General features: G+C 39.5%; 1 protein-coding gene across 2 annotated transcripts; it reads left to right on the top strand.

The window, feature by feature from the left end:
- The first annotated feature begins 612 nt into the window (after nt 1-612).
- Nucleotides 613-15,806, top strand: RAB8B (RAB8B, member RAS oncogene family). 2 transcript variants are annotated; one of them, XM_085303254.1, is made up of 10 exons: nt 613-694; nt 1,827-1,887; nt 3,217-3,294; nt 4,393-4,482; nt 5,258-5,323; nt 7,593-7,643; nt 9,079-9,103; nt 9,233-9,400; nt 11,557-11,626; nt 15,615-15,806. In XM_085303254.1, exons 2-9 carry the CDS (start codon nt 1,885-1,887, stop codon nt 11,604-11,606), a joined length of 531 nt encoding a protein of 176 aa, XP_085159380.1. In that variant the 5' UTR covers nt 613-694; nt 1,827-1,884; the 3' UTR covers nt 11,607-11,626; nt 15,615-15,806. The 2 variants fall into 2 exon arrangements, with proteins under 2 accessions (XP_085159380.1, XP_085159381.1); XM_085303255.1 differs by lacking the exon at nt 9,233-9,400.
- The last annotated feature ends 1,317 nt before the right edge of the window (nt 15,807-17,123 follow it).

Genomic DNA, 17,123 nt, shown 5'->3' with positions numbered 1-17,123 from the left:
GGGGAAGCATTTTTTTCACTAACTTTCAGAGCTTTTTGGGAAATTTGAGTTGCTCCTAAACTGGTGTTCTTGAAACAGTCCTATGGGTGGTCATCTTCAGCCACCTTTAGTAACCAGCTCTGTATCTTTTATGTTCTATGATCCTTTTCCCCTTACTGTGATGTCTGAGTAGATTGCATTAACCATGAGCATTAAAAAAGTTTTGAAAAGCAACTAAGCGGCCATAGGRTGCAACTTTTCTGCAGGTACTGAGTAGAGGTGCAGTAGAGGGCCTAGGGAACTGTTTTGAATTTCAGGGGCTAGTCTAAAACTAASAAAAATAGCAATTTAAACTAGTGACCTTACTGATATAAACTAGAAGAATTCTGAGATTAATTCTTCTCATAATCTTGACTAAGTCTAGTGATGAGTCTGATTTTGTTCTGTTTTCATTGAGCAGAATAATTTCTCCTTGGTATTTCGGATACGTCTGAAAATCTTTGTGCATCCTCAGCACTTCCTAGTGTGTGGAAGAAGTGACAGCTTCAGAGTAATTATCTTTTTGCCTAACACTGCTCTTACCAAATCGTCAAAAGGAAACTGAACACTTCCTTTTCATTTGTTGCAAAACCTAAGTATCTTTTTCTCTGGCAGGAATCGACTTTAAGATAAGAACAATAGAATTAGATGGAAAGAAAATCAAGCTACAAATATGGTAAGTATTCAGTATGTATTGGATGGATCTTTGAGTGGGAACACCTCGTAGCTTTTGAGCCTGGATGTGCTAGAAGTCTCGTAACTCTTTTCACTGGCAGTCCATGCGGTTTATGCTTTTCTTTAGCTTGCTCCGGTGTGGGGTCTGTTTTAGTAGCACAGGAAATAGCCTGTTCGCATACTAGTGTTAAAGCTACTTCCCATTTTCTTGAAAGCTGTCATCTTAAATGCAGTCTTAGTTATTCTGTGTGGAAGAAAAGTATTAATTGCATAGCAGTAGACTAAAATGTGAGCCCTAATAGCTTTTAAAAATGTAATCTGAATTCTCCGATACTTGGATACCTGGTTGTACAAATGGATAGGTAATAACACTGCTTCTGTGGTGCGTAGAAGAGACTGAACCTCCTGGTAGCAGCAGATGAGTAGTCAGAGTAGCGTTATTGCACATGCCAAACTCTTAAAATGCTACTGGTGAATGTAGGGTTATTGCTGATTACTCAAGTCTTAAAAGAGATAATTGTGACTTCAGCATCAATACTTGCATGTCAGTCAGAATCCTTGTGATGAAGGAAGTGAAGTGCTAGAGGTAGTTGGTACAAATTTTGTACCTCTAGCAGCAGTCAGAAAACTGTTTTTTTTCCAGGTCTTTGGGGTTCAGCTCCCTCTAGGTGTAACTAGTATCCAAACACTTTGGTCCTCTTATTCAGTCACAGGTGCTACTTTGAGGGATAAAATATCAGCACACGGCTAATTTTAATAGCTAATTGTACATGAAAACACACTATCCTAAAAATATTTTACTGCTGCATGTGTTAATTCTTGTTCAATGCAAGATTCAGGTATATCAGAGCTGCCTTTGTTAGTTCTTCTAGAGAAGGCTGTCTAGCACTGGGTTTTCATTGCATAAAATTCAAATGCTTTTATACAATATTTATGTGCTTCTGTAACCACTGGTATAAATATGATATCTGAGGGAAAAGAGGGTGTTGAGGGCTGAAGAAATCTGTGCAGACAACTTCTAAATGGTATTGCACTTAGTATCAATAAGCAGTTATTCTATTTAAAGAGATCTATTTTAGTAYGGAAGAGTTTAAAAGAGGTCTCCAACGAGTATTGTTTTCATTGAATTTTAGGGATACAGCAGGCCAGGAGAGATTCCGCACAATTACAACAGCTTACTACAGAGGAGCCATGGTGAGTGCTTTTCTTTCAAAAAAAAAAAAATGAGGTATAACTACTGTAACTGTTTTTTTACTCTTAAGGTTACACCATGTAAGATTTTTTTTGATTGGAGAATTGTGGCTTTTGATGTGCAGAGTAAAGCAATGGGTTATTTTGGTTTTGTTTCTGATTGATTGGTTGCTTTTTTTTTTCCTTTTTTTAACCTGCTAGTACTGTGTTTAATCCTGTTTTGTGGTGAAATTTTGAGTCCAATTGCATTTTTGCTATATTTGTAATCTCTATGATATTGTAAGAAGCTAAGCTGCTAAGCTTTAATTTGACAACTTAGTAAAATGCAATCAACCATTTTAATACAGTTGAAGTGCCTGAAAAATAGGTAATAAATGGTTTAAATATTAAGAATGTATTTTACTGAGTTGCTTTTTCTACTGCTCTTCGTCACCTTCAAGATGAAGAAGGTCAAGAATGCAAAATCTGTATTCACCAGAAACGTGGTTGCTTACAGAAGCTGCTTTAGCTTATTCCTCCATTAAGGATGACTTGAAGTCAAATAATTGACCTAGAGGCTGCACTCTATGTGGTATAACTGCTTGTAGTGGTTCTTAAATGCAAGGATTTGAGACACTGTAGTCTGGGACACCATTAACTTCAATTTGCTGATTATTAGCTGTGCTGATAGTATGGCTTCTCTCGCTTTGTGTGAACAGGTGAGTTGTGTTCACAGCCTGGTTGTGCCTCCAGATAGCCYCATTGTTGTGGAACACAAGTGGGGAGAAATGGTCACAGTCCTGGGTCTGAGCATTAAGCACTTAAAGGTTTGACAGTGATGGGGTCTTCTCGCCACCTCACAGTGCACAGCCAAGGACCTTTCTTGGTCTCACGAAGGGTGACTGGAAAGGCAATAAAGAACAGAGGTGAACTTGGCAACTTGTAGTTAATGTAGCTGTTTAGCTTTGTGGTAGATATCTAGTGGCCCCAGCAGATTGGATCTCACGGGACTTTCATCCTTTGACTGCATGACACTGCTCCTTCTAAACTTGACTTTAACAATAGAGTCCTGGTTCTAGTAGGATTTAAAAACTCTTCCTGATCATAGGCTAATACTTTAAAAATTCGTATTAGTAACGTTGTCAAACTCTATCAAACAGTGCTAAGAAATATAAACAATATTTTTTATTAACTTTCAGCAAAGGCATAATGCTTTGAGAAAGGATTATTGATTGTAGGTGCATAAGTCCTATCTATATTTATTTTTTTGCAAGTGTAATCAAACCAACAACATGCATCAAAATTGAAACACTAGTACTCGCTCATCTAACCAAGTTTTCTTAATTTTATTAGGGAATTATGCTGGTGTATGACATCACTAATGAAAAGTCTTTTGACAACATAAAAAACTGGATAAGAAACATTGAGGAGGTAGGTGCTCTGTAACAGGAGGCCTTGGAGAGTGGTTCTTATTATTTGCACCTTATGATTTCTCTGGGACAAATAATTATTTACTTGCAGTATAGCAGCCAACATATATGACCGAATTAACACTACTGTGGATGGAACAGTTCTTACTAATGGGGAGAATATCTGTCTTGTTTATCTAGGCCCTGAAAGTAGGAGACCTAGGTTTAAAAAGCAAACATAAAACAATTGTTTCAAAACTACTCTTTCTGTATAATTTTCATTGTTCTTTTTTGCTTTTGGACTTGTCTAAGGAATGGAATGGGAAGGAGAAAGATCTTGGGGTATCTGCTTTCTAATGTCAGTTACTATTTTGTGTTGTGCATTTTTCCATTTAAATATTTTTGTCCTTTTCATTTGTTTTTTGGGTAAGCTGCCTGCTAACCTCTTGTAAATTGTTTAATGTGACATGCTGTCAAGTAGGGGAAGGTCAGTATGAAGATGTAAGGGAAGCCTTAAATTAATATTTTAATGAATCTGTAGTTAGGTGACATAATCTTACTATGTTTTTCTCTAAGATAAAATCCATAGGCTTTTCCTTGTTACTGTTCTTTGGCTCTAAGCAAAATTCCTGTATTAATGGTCAATTTAATGCAATAGTGACTAGACTAGCAAAGTATGCTTCAGTGCTTGTGCAGAAGTGATTATTACTTAATAAGTCTTTTATTAATAGCCTCTCTTAAAAATGCACGTGTTGCATAATGATAGGCCAAACAAATACTGCGGATGTAATGGTATCCACTCTGCTTCAAACTGGTGCATGGACACATCCAAGATAGCCAAATGCCTGTGCATATATGGAATCTGGTGCAGAGCTGGTGCTGCTGGGGTCGGTCTGTAGCGATATCAAGCAAATTTCACGTGGGAATCTTTATCCCGAACTATTTTAATATTTAGTTATTGGCTTGCCTGTTTCAAAAGGCAGTCCTTTTCCTGGTAATGCCCTCATATTAGATAACATTTTTAAAAGAAAATATTAATTCTTCAATGAGTTTAGGATACAGAGAATTCTTTTAAATAATGCTATGATTTGTTTCTGAGAGATTGCTTTTTCCCCTTTAGCATGCCTCTTCAGATGTAGAAAGAATGATCCTCGGTAATAAATGTGATATGAATGAAAAAAGACAAGTTTCAAAAGAAAAGGGGGAGAAGGTAAACTTTTTATGTTGACTTACTTGCTTAGAAGCCTATTTTCCTTCTTAGGATTCCGGTTATTGGACATCTGATTTATTTTAGGTATATGAGAGATGATGGGCCTCAAACTTCATGTTTCAGAACTTATTGTATATTATAGGATGTCAGGTTTTTGTAGTATCACTTGACTGTATTCAAGTTTGACTAATTTAATGTTACTATTGTCTTAAGGGAGAGATCCTGTAAGGAACACTATCTTCCGTATAATATAGTGTTACAAATCTCAATATAAAGCTTTGTATGTAGTTTGATTATGCTGCATACAATTCACTGTGATGATTACTGACACTTCTTGTAAGTATTGTTATTAAAGCTAAAATGATTTGTTGTTCTGCAATACTAACAAGCAAGTAAGAATACTACACAATGTGTCACGCAGCTAAAGTAGTATAGCTGCTAGTAACACAATTTACAGGATGATTGTATATAGTTATCCTGTCAACAAATCCCAATCAGTGAAGGTTCTGTCTTCATGTTATTTTGTATCCTAAATAAGTTATTCTGTGAGCAATTAATATTTTTGAGTTTTGAATTTACATGAGGATTTGGCATGTCGGAATATGTTTTCTATTTGGCTAGTAAAATTAATGTTTTTGTGAGAGAAAGCAGACAAACGAAGCTTTTGGGGTTTTTTTTAAGCATCAGAGAGTCCCTGTTCTATTATGAACTTATGTAAACATCCCTTTTGCAAAGGAACTTTTAAATACACTGAAAACTTTAACCTCTCTTCCAGTTAGCAATTGATTATGGAATCAAATTTTTGGAGACAAGTGCAAAATCCAGCATAAATGTGGAAGAGGTAAGAGATAAACATTACACTTGGTTGTGTTGCTTGAAATACTACTATGGAGGCGTGTTATATGATCTGTAACTGCTGGACTTTTTGACCTGATCTGAAATCTGAAGTGACAACTCCAATCTTGTTCTATTTAGATAGTTGTTGTAAAACCCAGGATGGCTTATTTTCTGATAATATCTGGAATACTTTTTAGATAGGTATTAAGAGGAGTTTGCTATTACTGTAGCAAACAGTTTCTTTAGACTTCTTTATCTTGCTGCTTGAATTACAAGTAGTTTTGTACAGGAAGTAGGTATAATGTTAGACCAATGCTTCATGCAGGAAGCTGGATTCAAGATTCTTTACATTCAGAATAACATAGTAATATGTAAAGGAGACCTCAGGGTACTGCTAAATATGTCTATGCAGATGAGACTTAAGATTTACATTTTAAACTGGAACATCAATGTAGACTGTCGTAAGTTAATGTCAGAGGAGGAAGAAAGCTTATAACAGTCTGCAGATTTGCGATCTGTTTTCCTGCAAATAAATGTGCAAAAAACGCTAGACTCTATTTATGAGAGCATAAGGAAATAGAGTCGGAAGGAAGAGTGGCTCAGCTCGAGTCTGTCTTACCATGAATCACTACTGTAATCTTCTAGAGGATGGGGGGAGGACATTAACGCTATGAAAAATGTAGACAGTGAAATATCCTATCAGAAGGCAGTTACATTAAAAAGGATTGAAGTGTGAAATGGCTCAAAATCTTGTGAATATACTGAATAATCACACATGAGATATTAATCTTAGAAATACACCTCCTAGTAGTTTTAATGCTGGGCTTAAACAATGCAGAAATGCTGTTCAGTTCTTTCGAATAAGATAGGTTTGTTCTTAAATGGTGTTCCTAAAACTAATGGTCTAAAAGCCCTCCCCAGTGTTTTGCTGGGATGCTTTTTAGAAGTCCTCCAGATACATACCGAAGTCAGATTGTGCAGCTAATATATTAGCTAGAAACTAAAGAAATTGTTACTGTAAAATAGCATGACTGATACTGTGCCCACTAAGACACGTAGCCTTTTATCTGATTGCAGGAAGGTTGTGATACAATAGTTGGTTCATGGTTAGAATGAATTTATTTGAATTGTGCTGCATCTGCAGTAGTGTTTGACCTCATTTTCACAATATCCCTGTGATTCTTACAGCGGGCAGTGAAAGTATGAACATTAGTTGTTAATACCAATGGTGCATTTTAATAGGCTCCCAATAAAAAGTGCATACCATCTTCATTAGTTCCTCCAGGTGATGAACTTGCTGCCTCATGACATGCCCTGCAATTTCTTTGCAACTCCTGTACGTCAGTAAATGCACAAAATTAATTTGTGGCTATTCCAAAACATTTGGTGCTCTGAATATTTTTAAAAACTGTCACGTGGATCGTGAAGAAAGCATAGGAAGAATACAGCTGATGTAGGTACTCTGCCAGTAATGATTTAATCTTATTTTCACCAAATATTTAACTTGTGGGGACTAATGCAATTGTGACTTCCCCCCACTCCTTTGGATATATTCAAAATGAAGTGTGTGTGKGGGGGAAATCCTTACCATTTTCCATTCTGGGACTGTCCTTCAAGTACTGGTATCTTCATATTTATCCCTAAAATCTTATTTCTCCCTGCTTATAGAGAATTGCAGTATTTTCCTGCTACAGAAATTTCTCTGCTTTGTGCTGTGAAGTTGGAGATGATGAAATTTGCCAAAGTGATTTTAAGATTGTTAGAAGCATAAACAGGGTTGTAGTTAGCCCAAGTGCAAAGGTTTTGGAGGGCAGGAAGTGCTGACCTTGACGTGAATTGCCAGACATACCAGCCTCAAAGCTCTCTGTAGGTTTCTAGTTGCAATGCACAATATATAGTTTGGCAAAATAAATAAATTAAAAAAAAGGCATGTGTTGCATATTTGAATCCCAATGCTGTGTAAACAGCCTTCCATTCAGCAGGTTTTTTTTGTTCAAGAGCTGTGCAAGGGGAAAAGCTGTTCATTTACTTCAAAGTTTGGAAGAAGGAAACTAAAACAAGATATCTCTCTCTCTCTCTCTCTCTTTTTTTTTTTTTTAAGCATGCTTATTGCAGTGTAAATAAGTATTGTACACAGGAGTGCCTTGCAACTTGAAGTGCTAGCAGTGGCCTGCAGAATACACTGTTGTTAACGTGTCTGACTATTCCAAATCTATCTTGTCTCTAATGTGTCTTATGACTGATAAATTTTTTTTTCTCTCCCCATTTGCTAGGCATTTTTCACACTTGCACGGGACATTATGACAAAGCTCAACAGAAAAATGGTTTGTATTTCCCATTGACATACAATCTATATTAATTGAAATGAACAGTTATAAGAACTAGCTGAGTATTATAGGATTACAGTGACTGCTAGTTTAAATTTGAGTTAAAGGTCTTTTTTATCATTGCAAAAAATGTTAATTGCATACTGGGATATGTTAGAAGAAACTGGTCCTTGGAGCAAAGGAAGTTGTTGCCTCTCTCTGTGTGTTGCTGCTGGACTACTACATCCAGTTTTGAGCATCTTGATCCAGGAAAGATGTTGGTTGAGAATGATCTAAAGAGAGTCCTGCGGAGAGTTTCTAGGACGGACAAGGACCTGGAGCAAAGGAGCTGTAGCTAAGCCGTAAATTGCTGCTTGGAAGGTTTGGGCTGGGCATGGGTGGCAGGAGGCAAATCACTAATGAGGGTAGTGCAGCTCTGGAGTAGATTGCCTAGAGGGTTGTGAATCCTTGTCCTTGGAAGTTTTCAAAACTCAGCTAGACAAAACTATAGTTGACCTGTTCTAGCGTTAGTGGTAGTCCTGCCTCGAGTGAGAGGTTGAACTAGATGATCTCCAGAGGCCTTTCCAACATTTCTGTGATTCTGTGACATGCTTCATGTGTTCTTAATTCATAGTAAAACATGTAGCTTTGATTTAATGAAGCCATTCTTAAGAGTGTATGATTGCAGATGTGGGAAGCATTGCTGCTCTTACAGTAGTTTGCTAGCTTTAAATGAGATTTGGAGACTATGGCTTCATTTACTTTATTACTTTAAAGTTTTTTTTTTTTTTTTTTAATAGAAGGAGCAGCAAAATACAGTTGGTACCAAATGTAGCTGTTATTTCGTAAGCACTTGTGCAAACATTTGGCCAGACTAATTGACTGATGCAATCATGGAAGTTGCCATTACTGGTGAACAAGAATTTGGTGATGCAAATCTTGTTAGGCAAATAAGTTTCCCACTTTCTAGTAAAAGAACCTTCAAAAAAACCCAGTAAATTTTGTGGTTGAGCCATTCAGTGGGGCAGGTGGTAGAATCCACCTCTACTTTTAATCAGATCTTAAGTAGGTCAGTGTATACCTGTTCTCTACCTAAGTAGTACTTAAATACAAACACATGTTAATGTGTAATTTTTCCTTATTTTGTGAATACTAAATGTMGTGCAACCTGAAATTGGTGTATTCTTTTTAACCATAACAGTGTGATCCTTGCTTTATTGAACTTCAGATTGTGCAGTCACTCCTTGAGTTAGTTCTTGAGATTCAGGTTGTTGGATAAGTTGTTTTAAAAGTAGGCAGCTTTATCAAGGGATTAACAGAGTCTGGGTAACTGATGAGCCCCAGTTAGAGCAAACAGCTCTGGTTATTACCTTGCAAGGGAGAGGAGGTGGAAGAAAATTAGAAAAGCTATTTTTTCTGCATTTTGTGACATTGATGTTCTTTTGTTTTTCAGAATGACAACAGTTCATCAGGGGCAGGTGGGCCAGTAAAAATAACAGAAAATCGATCTAAGAAGAGCAGCTTCTTTCGATGCACGCTACTTTGATGAACTTCTAATGATAGACTGCAGCACACTTAGAACCTTTTCTGCTTCTTTGAAAGCACAGGGTCACAAAGCCTCAGAAATAATACCACCAAGCTGCTGCTGAGAGCTCCATTGAACGTAGACTGCGATACACAAAATACCAAGTGGATTTTGTTCACTAAGCCTATTGACCTGTCAGGCTCCTCTTTCTCAGATATGGAAGCTATGAAGTGGAGACACAAATGCAAGAGTTAACTTGTTTTCCTTTTCTACTTTCTGTTTTATTGCCTGTTGCAAAAGCTGCTATGTTTCTTTTAACTTTGCACATCCATATTGGCCTCTTATTGCCTGTTACAGCACAATCTTACATTTGTATTTGCACAGTTTGACCTGTAAGAAAGATTCTTAACAGATTTGTGCAGGATTTTCTTTTAACAAATCTATTATATAAAGCAGAAGAGCCAGGGAACAGATCAAGTCTTATTTCCACTAGTTTCTTTGCTGTATACATGTGGCAAGTATGGATGTTGACACTCTAGAGATGAGTGTTAGAATAAGAATTGGCATTTAACAATTTGTATGTTGTTTTTTTTTTTTTTTTTTTTTTTTTTTTTTTTTTTTTTTTTTTTTTTTTTTTTTTTTTTTTTTTTTTTTTTGATGCACAAATCTGTTCAAGCTGAAGCTGTGGCTTCTATTCTGAATGTAGTATGTTGCTTTTCTTTCTTTACCAGACTTAGCAAAGTTGTGTTCTGAATTGCCAGTCACTGCCTGATTCACAAATGCACCTTTCAGTTATTTCAATAAATACAATGTCTTTCCTCACCTAACTTTCCTTTGTTAGCTCAAACTGTCTGAACCTTTTTTTGTTTCTGATGAAGTACACTCTGGAGTTGAAATTGTCATCACAAATTGACCTCATCGCTATCACTTAAGTGGCTTGTGGAATTTGAATGCTTGAGTTTTGAGTAACCTCTTTATGGATTCATTTGGTCAGAAATCTTCTAAAGGTGACTTCCATTTCTACTGTAATTCTGAGGATAGTCACTAATGTCTGTAAGCATTGGCCCTTGRCAACAGAGGCATACAAAAACTAACTCCCTGTGCAGTTGCTAAAGGAAAGAATCACACCAGGATTATAATGTATTTGTTCTGCAATTCATGTGGAATGTATGAAGCCCTCTTTGGTCTGCTCAAGCCGTTAAATTATTTCATCATCAAAAACTAGTACAGTGACTTAGCCTGTTAGAAGCAGAGTTGAAACTTAGTTGCCTTTTATTCAATTGAGCATTGTATAACCTAATTTTTGTTTTACCACTTTTTTAATGTGTTCTGGAAAAGTTCCTGAGTAATTAAAAACAGGTGCTTTAGTTTCTGTTGATGTGCCAAACTTGGACCATTGTAAGCTTTACTTACAGGTTTGTGTCCAGCCTGTTTGTTAGTAGGAGACAGGTGGATTCTGTCATTGTCAAAGTCACGTCTCTGATGTGCTTGCTTTTGCTCCGCTACGTTGTCTAGGGTGGCAATCAGTGAGTTGGCTGTTGCCACAGAATAGTTCTGCTTCACTTTGTGGCATTGAGTACTGAATTTGTCATCTCTGGGTCTGTTGTAAATATTTTGAAAGAGAATGGGCCGATAGCATTAAATGTAGACTTTTGATTTGAAAAGTTTTATTAGTAGCAGGTTCCATAAAGTTAWAAAGTTTTAAGTGGCTTTCTGTCAACCTCTCCCCACATGTATTTTAATTCAAGTAGTTGTAACTAGATTGTGAATCTCACAACTTACTGTTGCTGCACTAACATAGAAAAATCGTCATGGCAACAAGATCTAGTGGAAAAACAAAGCAACCCTAACTGCTCTGTTGTCCACCCTTGATGTTTTGTTTGGACAGACTAAAGCAGTTATGCTTTCTGTATGGTTTTTTTAAAAAGTGCTTTCTATACAGAAAGTGTTGTGACACCAATTATGAATGTCTTTTATTTTCAGTAATTTACCTCTGACTTATTTGGTGTCGTAATACTTTGATTTTTATCTCAGGGGTTGTTTGCAAACCAAAACTGACATGTTCTGCGTTTGGCAACGTTTACAGAATGCTTTGTATTGTTTTTCCTGTCCTATCTGTGTAGTTAAATGTACGTTCTATGTTAGTCTCCATGAACTTCCCTTTGAAAGAGCCTGCAAGTAGTAGAGTCTATGAAGTGCTTCTTGAAGCAGCAGCAAATGGGGGTATCTGCTCTGTATTTAAAACAACAAAAAAAAACTTGCTATTTTCTTACATTTAGTTATGTTAAACTGTACATAAACGTGAGGTAAGACCATAGGAAATTCACTTTGTGCATGATAAAATAATGCAGTCAGTATTTCCCTTTGCTTAATGTTCATGTAAAGTTAATCTTTTTCTGTTTGTAGAAGAATTTAGTGCAATTTTGTTGTCCCCTGCTGAAACTGAAGAAATCTAATTTCACGTTTTATGGATAAGGTAAAATGCGTATTTCTCTCTCTCTCTCTCTCTTGTTTTGTCTTGTTTTGCTCTCACCCGTACTCTCCAGCAGTATTAAATGGCTGAGTAGCTGCACTTTACTAGTGTGCTAATTTTTGGTCAGTGTAGACCTCTTCCTGTGTAGAGTCTGGATTGTCAGGCATTGAAAAATGTGCTGTATCTTAGCTTGCAAATCAATCGTATGTTTTACTGGGAACTTTCTCTTTTTTTAGCTATCTCTCGCTTTAGGCAAGTGGAAGATGATAAATCTGCCTAGGCATCAGATACTGGGTACTACAGGCTTTTCTAATATCAGTATGATTTTTTTGTGCAGTCTTTGTTGCAAATTTGCTCAAGACTATATAATCTGAACTTGGAAGAACTCTTAGCTATACCTCAGTCAATTAGCTACTATTCTAATGGCCATTAGAATGAAAGTCATTCAATTATTATTCATTAAGCAGCAAATGTATTTCTGTCTTGCTCCAAAGATTGTCATCAACTTTTTAGGAAAGGCAGACTTTTTTGTGGATTTTGATAAGACAAAGCTGCTGTTCATGCTGTTGATTTTTATTTTTATGAAACCTTTCCTTCTGTCCCATGTCTGTGCAATGCATCTTGACCAAGTTTTTTTCCAAGTGTTTTTAAAAAAAAAAAACACAAAAGAAAAAATGGTCTCAGTGCTTCTCGACTTTAGCTTTCAGTCTGTGCTCAGCAAAACATGCACAAAGTGGTTTTGTTGAGTAGATACAGAATATTTGATTTAGTTATTAGTTGTCCTGAAGTTCTACTATTGTATTGTTGTTAAAACTTAAACCACTCATGAAACCTAACACAGCTCACTTTTTAGGGAGGTGGGGAAGGGTTGTTCTCAAAAATGCTGATTGTTTTTTCAGACATGCAGGTTGTTTTGGGGGTTTTTGAGGGGGGTTCTTTTTGGCAAAATGCATTTCTCATCACAAGTACATTTCCCCTCCTGGTCTGCTAAAGTCAAGTGAATCAAGTCAGTCATTTTCTCAATTGAAAATAGGAGTCTGGAATACACATACTACGTTAAAAATTGTGAATGGATAATGATTTGAAAGCTACGTGAATAATATGTAAACTGCATAAATGTGTTGTTTGTGGAAATGCATCTGTTATCTGTTTGTATATAAATGTAAGTGAAATTTTGCAAAGTTAAACTTACTGAGGGTTAGCCTGTAGATGATAGGTCCTTTTTTCCTCTGTTCACTGAACTGCTTGTGCCACTCTTGTTCTTATAAATAAAACTTGTATTTCTGCCTGCCACAAAAGCAGGATTTCCATTAATTTTTATTTCCAGTGAATTCAAGTGTTTTAGTGTATTCCTATGGCCTTACAAACATTTTTTTCAAATAAAACTTCAATTACAATTATTTTAATGTTGTATAGCTACTAAATTCAGACTAAAAAGTATAGCCCTTGAAAAAATGCTTAATTTTGAAATAAGATTGTTTTACTATGTGTGTTTAAGCACATTTTATCTCTACTCTAAAGGTGTAATATGAAAAGCTCCTGCAGATAAAGTGAACTGGTTATGTCGTTAACTTGTAAACCTAATCATTAATTGTGTATTGATAATATGTATAGGCAAAAATATCCCAAACTCCCCCAAAACAAACTCAGTCGTTTTATTATTCCATGCAAACTTTTTTACAACAATGTGTCTCAAATAAAAGTTACATAATGAAAAGCATTTGAAGTATTTTGTATGAAATATTCCATGTAGTTTTTACACAGTATTTCCAGGCTACTTCCAGGCATTTCCAGGCTACTTCCAGCACATCTGTTGTGGAAAGGGGTCCAGCTGAATTGCATCAATAAAGCTTTGCTTAACTTCAGTGGCAAGTCACAGGGTTTTTTGAATGGTTTTGCTTATTCCTAAAAATGACTGTTCTTCAGATTTCTCCTGAAATATCCTGTACTCTTGTAGTGATTACTTGGCCTAGAAATGAGATCTAAGTACATTATTCAGATGACTTTAGGCTTTGTAAAGATAATGAGACACAGTCTCCAGTTTATCTAAGAATTACCTAGTTACTTGAATTGTTAACTTGATTTAAAACGCGCGCGTACACACACACACACGCACATAATGTGAAGGGTATGATCTTGGGCCTTCTAAGTAACCTGAGGCACAATACTAATACAGTAACTAATACAGTAAATACTGTTTGCCTTGCATCCTCCTACCCTGAGCGATTTGACAAAAGTATTTGTTGGCAATTACATTTACAGTGGTTCTTGACTTAGAAATTCATGCAGTTTGGCAGTAACTCAGTTGATTGGGGTGAAAATAAGAGAAACTAAGGGAAGAATGGTTTGGTCTACTCGAGACAAAAGCAGCTTAATGGTTGCAAGACTGAAATGGATACCCCAAGAAATACACAGGGAAGGTACTTCAGCATGAGTAACAAGCAGCTTCTTGCTTTTCACGCTTTTCCTCTAGTAAAATATATCTAACTGAAAGCGTATGTAGTCTCTTTACTTTCATTAAGAGCAAGCTAGAGCTACGTGCTTGTTGTCTCTGTTGTTTTTCAGATTGCTGCTTCAGGACTGTTTAACTTGCAGATCATTGTGATCTGAACTGGTTTTRGATCCTCAGCAGTCCTGAAAGCTAAGTCCTTAAATTCAATTCTCACAGAAGTTAGTGGCATATATCTGCACCAATGATGTCTTAAAATACATTTATATTCTTCATGTATCAAATGGAAGTAACAGGAATATTTACGGTGCTAAAAATGGTGATTTATTAAAGTCCCTTGATCTATTTTTTGGTGCAGACAAGGCATCATAAAAATAGCACTAGCACATTTGTAGATGAGAAGCAAATTATTGTATATATGTATAACCTATCCACCTTTTATAATCTGGTGAATTGCCTTTTTTAAATAATTCCTTTTTCAACCTAGTCGACTAGTGTTTTTCAGGCTTCTTGAGCTACACCAAGGTCACTGATATCGTGTAAGATTTCAAAATAATCTATCTTTAGAAACAGCTCTAATCTTTGAGATACATAAATGAAGTTTTTACAAGTTTCATTGCTTAATGCAGTTTGTGCCATCTGGAGGTTTGAAGAAAGGGCAGGGAACGCAAAATGTTATCAAARGCTGGGGAGACAATTTCTCGGTGTTCCAGGATGTTGCAATTTCTTACTCTTCCCCCCTCCACCACTATCTTCAGTAGAGCACATCAGCATTAAGTTTCTGGTATGATCAAATATTACATAAATTCCTATGAGCACAAGTTTGGTAAATAATTACTATTCTTTCAATCAGCAAAATAAAACAACAAGTTAAGTGGGATGTACTCATTTTGCTCACCTGGGGAATTGGTACGTGTTGGGTTGTTGAGGGTTCATGTAGCTTGTGAGCTCTGCTACTGAACGCAGCACACTGCTATCTTCAAAGTGAAGTTTTGTAAACCGTAAGTGTTGAGAATTTCACCTTATTTAGTCTTAAACAACTTCCTGGAGGAGAAAGGTTTTGAGATGGCCTCCTGCAATTGTGACTTTAAAAAAAAGAAAAAAAGAAAAAAAAGCCACACAGGTACCAGTCCAAAAACCCTGTACTAGGCAGTGATCTCTGAGACAGTCAGTAAGCCGTTCTCAGGGGACCTCTACCATTGCATGCACTAACCTTTCCAACCCGGTGCAACACTTGAGTGGCACCAAAGAGACGACGCTGCTGTGACCTTGCTTGTGACACAAAATGGCCTGCTGGCGCCTTTCCGAACTGCTTCCTTCGCAGCTGACAGTTGCGGCAGCGTTTCGCRCACGTAGCTGCCTCGGGTTGGAGCAGTCGGCGACGCGCTCGTCGGCAAGGGCAGCGGCTGTCTTTACCCAGCGAAGAGCTTCCACTTCGCTTCGAGCTGGGTCAATAACTTTCAACTTTTCCTTATTAAAAAAAAAAGGAATGTTTAATTATTTTTCAAGGCTGTTTTTCCTTCCTTCCTTTTTTTTTTTCAGGCAACGTAGTGACTAACTCGCTCTGGTGTATATCCTTGATGAAGAATGGAGTTGTTTCAAGACGCCTAAGCAAGGTCTAGCCATGAATTCACTGCTGAACGCTGCTTCCACACTTGGTCACCTAAAGTGCAACGGCTATGTACAATTCACATTTACGCTCTGAAACAATAAACTAGAGGAGGGAAAAGGCAACCATGTGTGTCTTATTTTGGAAAACTTCTTACAAACACTAGCACAGATAAAAGCGCTTAACATTAGGCCTGAGCAGCTGGCAGTGCGAGGGATGCGGATGGAGAGGGGGATATCTTCTTTAAAAATATTCTTTGAGTAAGTCTGTTAACTCTTTCTTGACACCCAAGTTCTGTTTGGCCAAACTGCTCTGTTATGCTTCACATATTTTATCCATCTCAAGAGAAAATAGGTAAGCGCRCGTGCAGCGCAGTGTAATGGTGGGGCTGCTCCTCTGCGGAGCGCGCCGGGAGCCGAGCGCCGCCGGCTGCGCTGGGGCAGGGAGCCGGCGGGCCCGGGCACCCTGCGGCAGGGGCCGCCTTCCCCGCCGCCCCTTGTTCCCCCGACGGCCGTGAGGTGACGGCCGTCCCTCGGGGGGCTGCGGCGGCCATGAGGCGGCAGCCATGAGGCGGCGGCCGGCCCTTGGGGGGCTGCGGTGGCCATGAGGTGGCAGCTGGCCCTCGGGGGGCTGCGGCGGCCATGAGGCAGCGGCCATGAGGCGGCGGCCGGCCCTTGGGGGGCTGCGACGGCCATGAGGCGGCAGCCATGAGGCAGCGGCTGGCCCTTGGGGGGCTGCGGCGGCCATGAGGCAGCGGCCGTGAGGTGACGGCCGGCCCTCAGGGGGCTGCGGCGGCCATGAGGCGGCAGCCATGAGGTGGCAGCCGGCCCTCGGGGGGGCTGCGGCGGCCATGAGGCAGCGGCTGTGAGGCGGCGGCCGGCCCTTGGGGGGCTGCGACGGCCGTGAGATGGCAGCCATGAGGCGGCGGCTGGCCCTCGGGGGGCTGCGGCGGCCGTGAGGCGGCAGCCGGCCCTCGGGGGGCTGCGGCGGCCATGAGGTGGTGGCTGTGAGGCGGCGGCCGCCCCTCGGGGGGCTATGGCGGCCGTGAGGTGGTGGCCGGCCCTCGGGGTGCGGCGGCAGCCATGAGGCGGCAGCTGGCCCTCGGGGGGTGGCAGCGGCCGTGAGGCAGCAGCCATGAGGCGGTGGCGGCCAGCCCTCAGGGGGCTGCGGCGGCCATGAGGCGGTGGCCAGCCCTCGGGGGGCTGCGATGGCCATGAGGCGGCGGCCATGAGGCGGCGGCCATGAGGCGGTGGCCGGCCCTCAGGGGGGCTGCGGCGGCCATGAGGCGGTGGCCGGCCCTCGGGGGGCTGCGATGGCCATGAGGCGGCGGCCAGCCCTCAGGGGGGCTGCGNGCGGCGGCCATGAGGCGGTGGCCGGCCCTCGGGGGGCTGCGATGGCCATGAGGCGGCGGCCAGCCCTCAGGGGGGCTGCGGCGGCCATGA

Source organism: Rhea americana, unplaced genomic scaffold, assembly GCF_003343005.1.
Source record: "Rhea americana isolate MKP2758 unplaced genomic scaffold, rheAme1 scaffold_2, whole genome shotgun sequence".
NCBI classification, from domain to species: Eukaryota; Metazoa; Chordata; class Aves; order Rheiformes; family Rheidae; genus Rhea; species Rhea americana.
The sequence above is the reverse complement of the archived record's forward strand: the minus strand, read 5'-3'. Positions and strand labels throughout refer to the sequence as shown.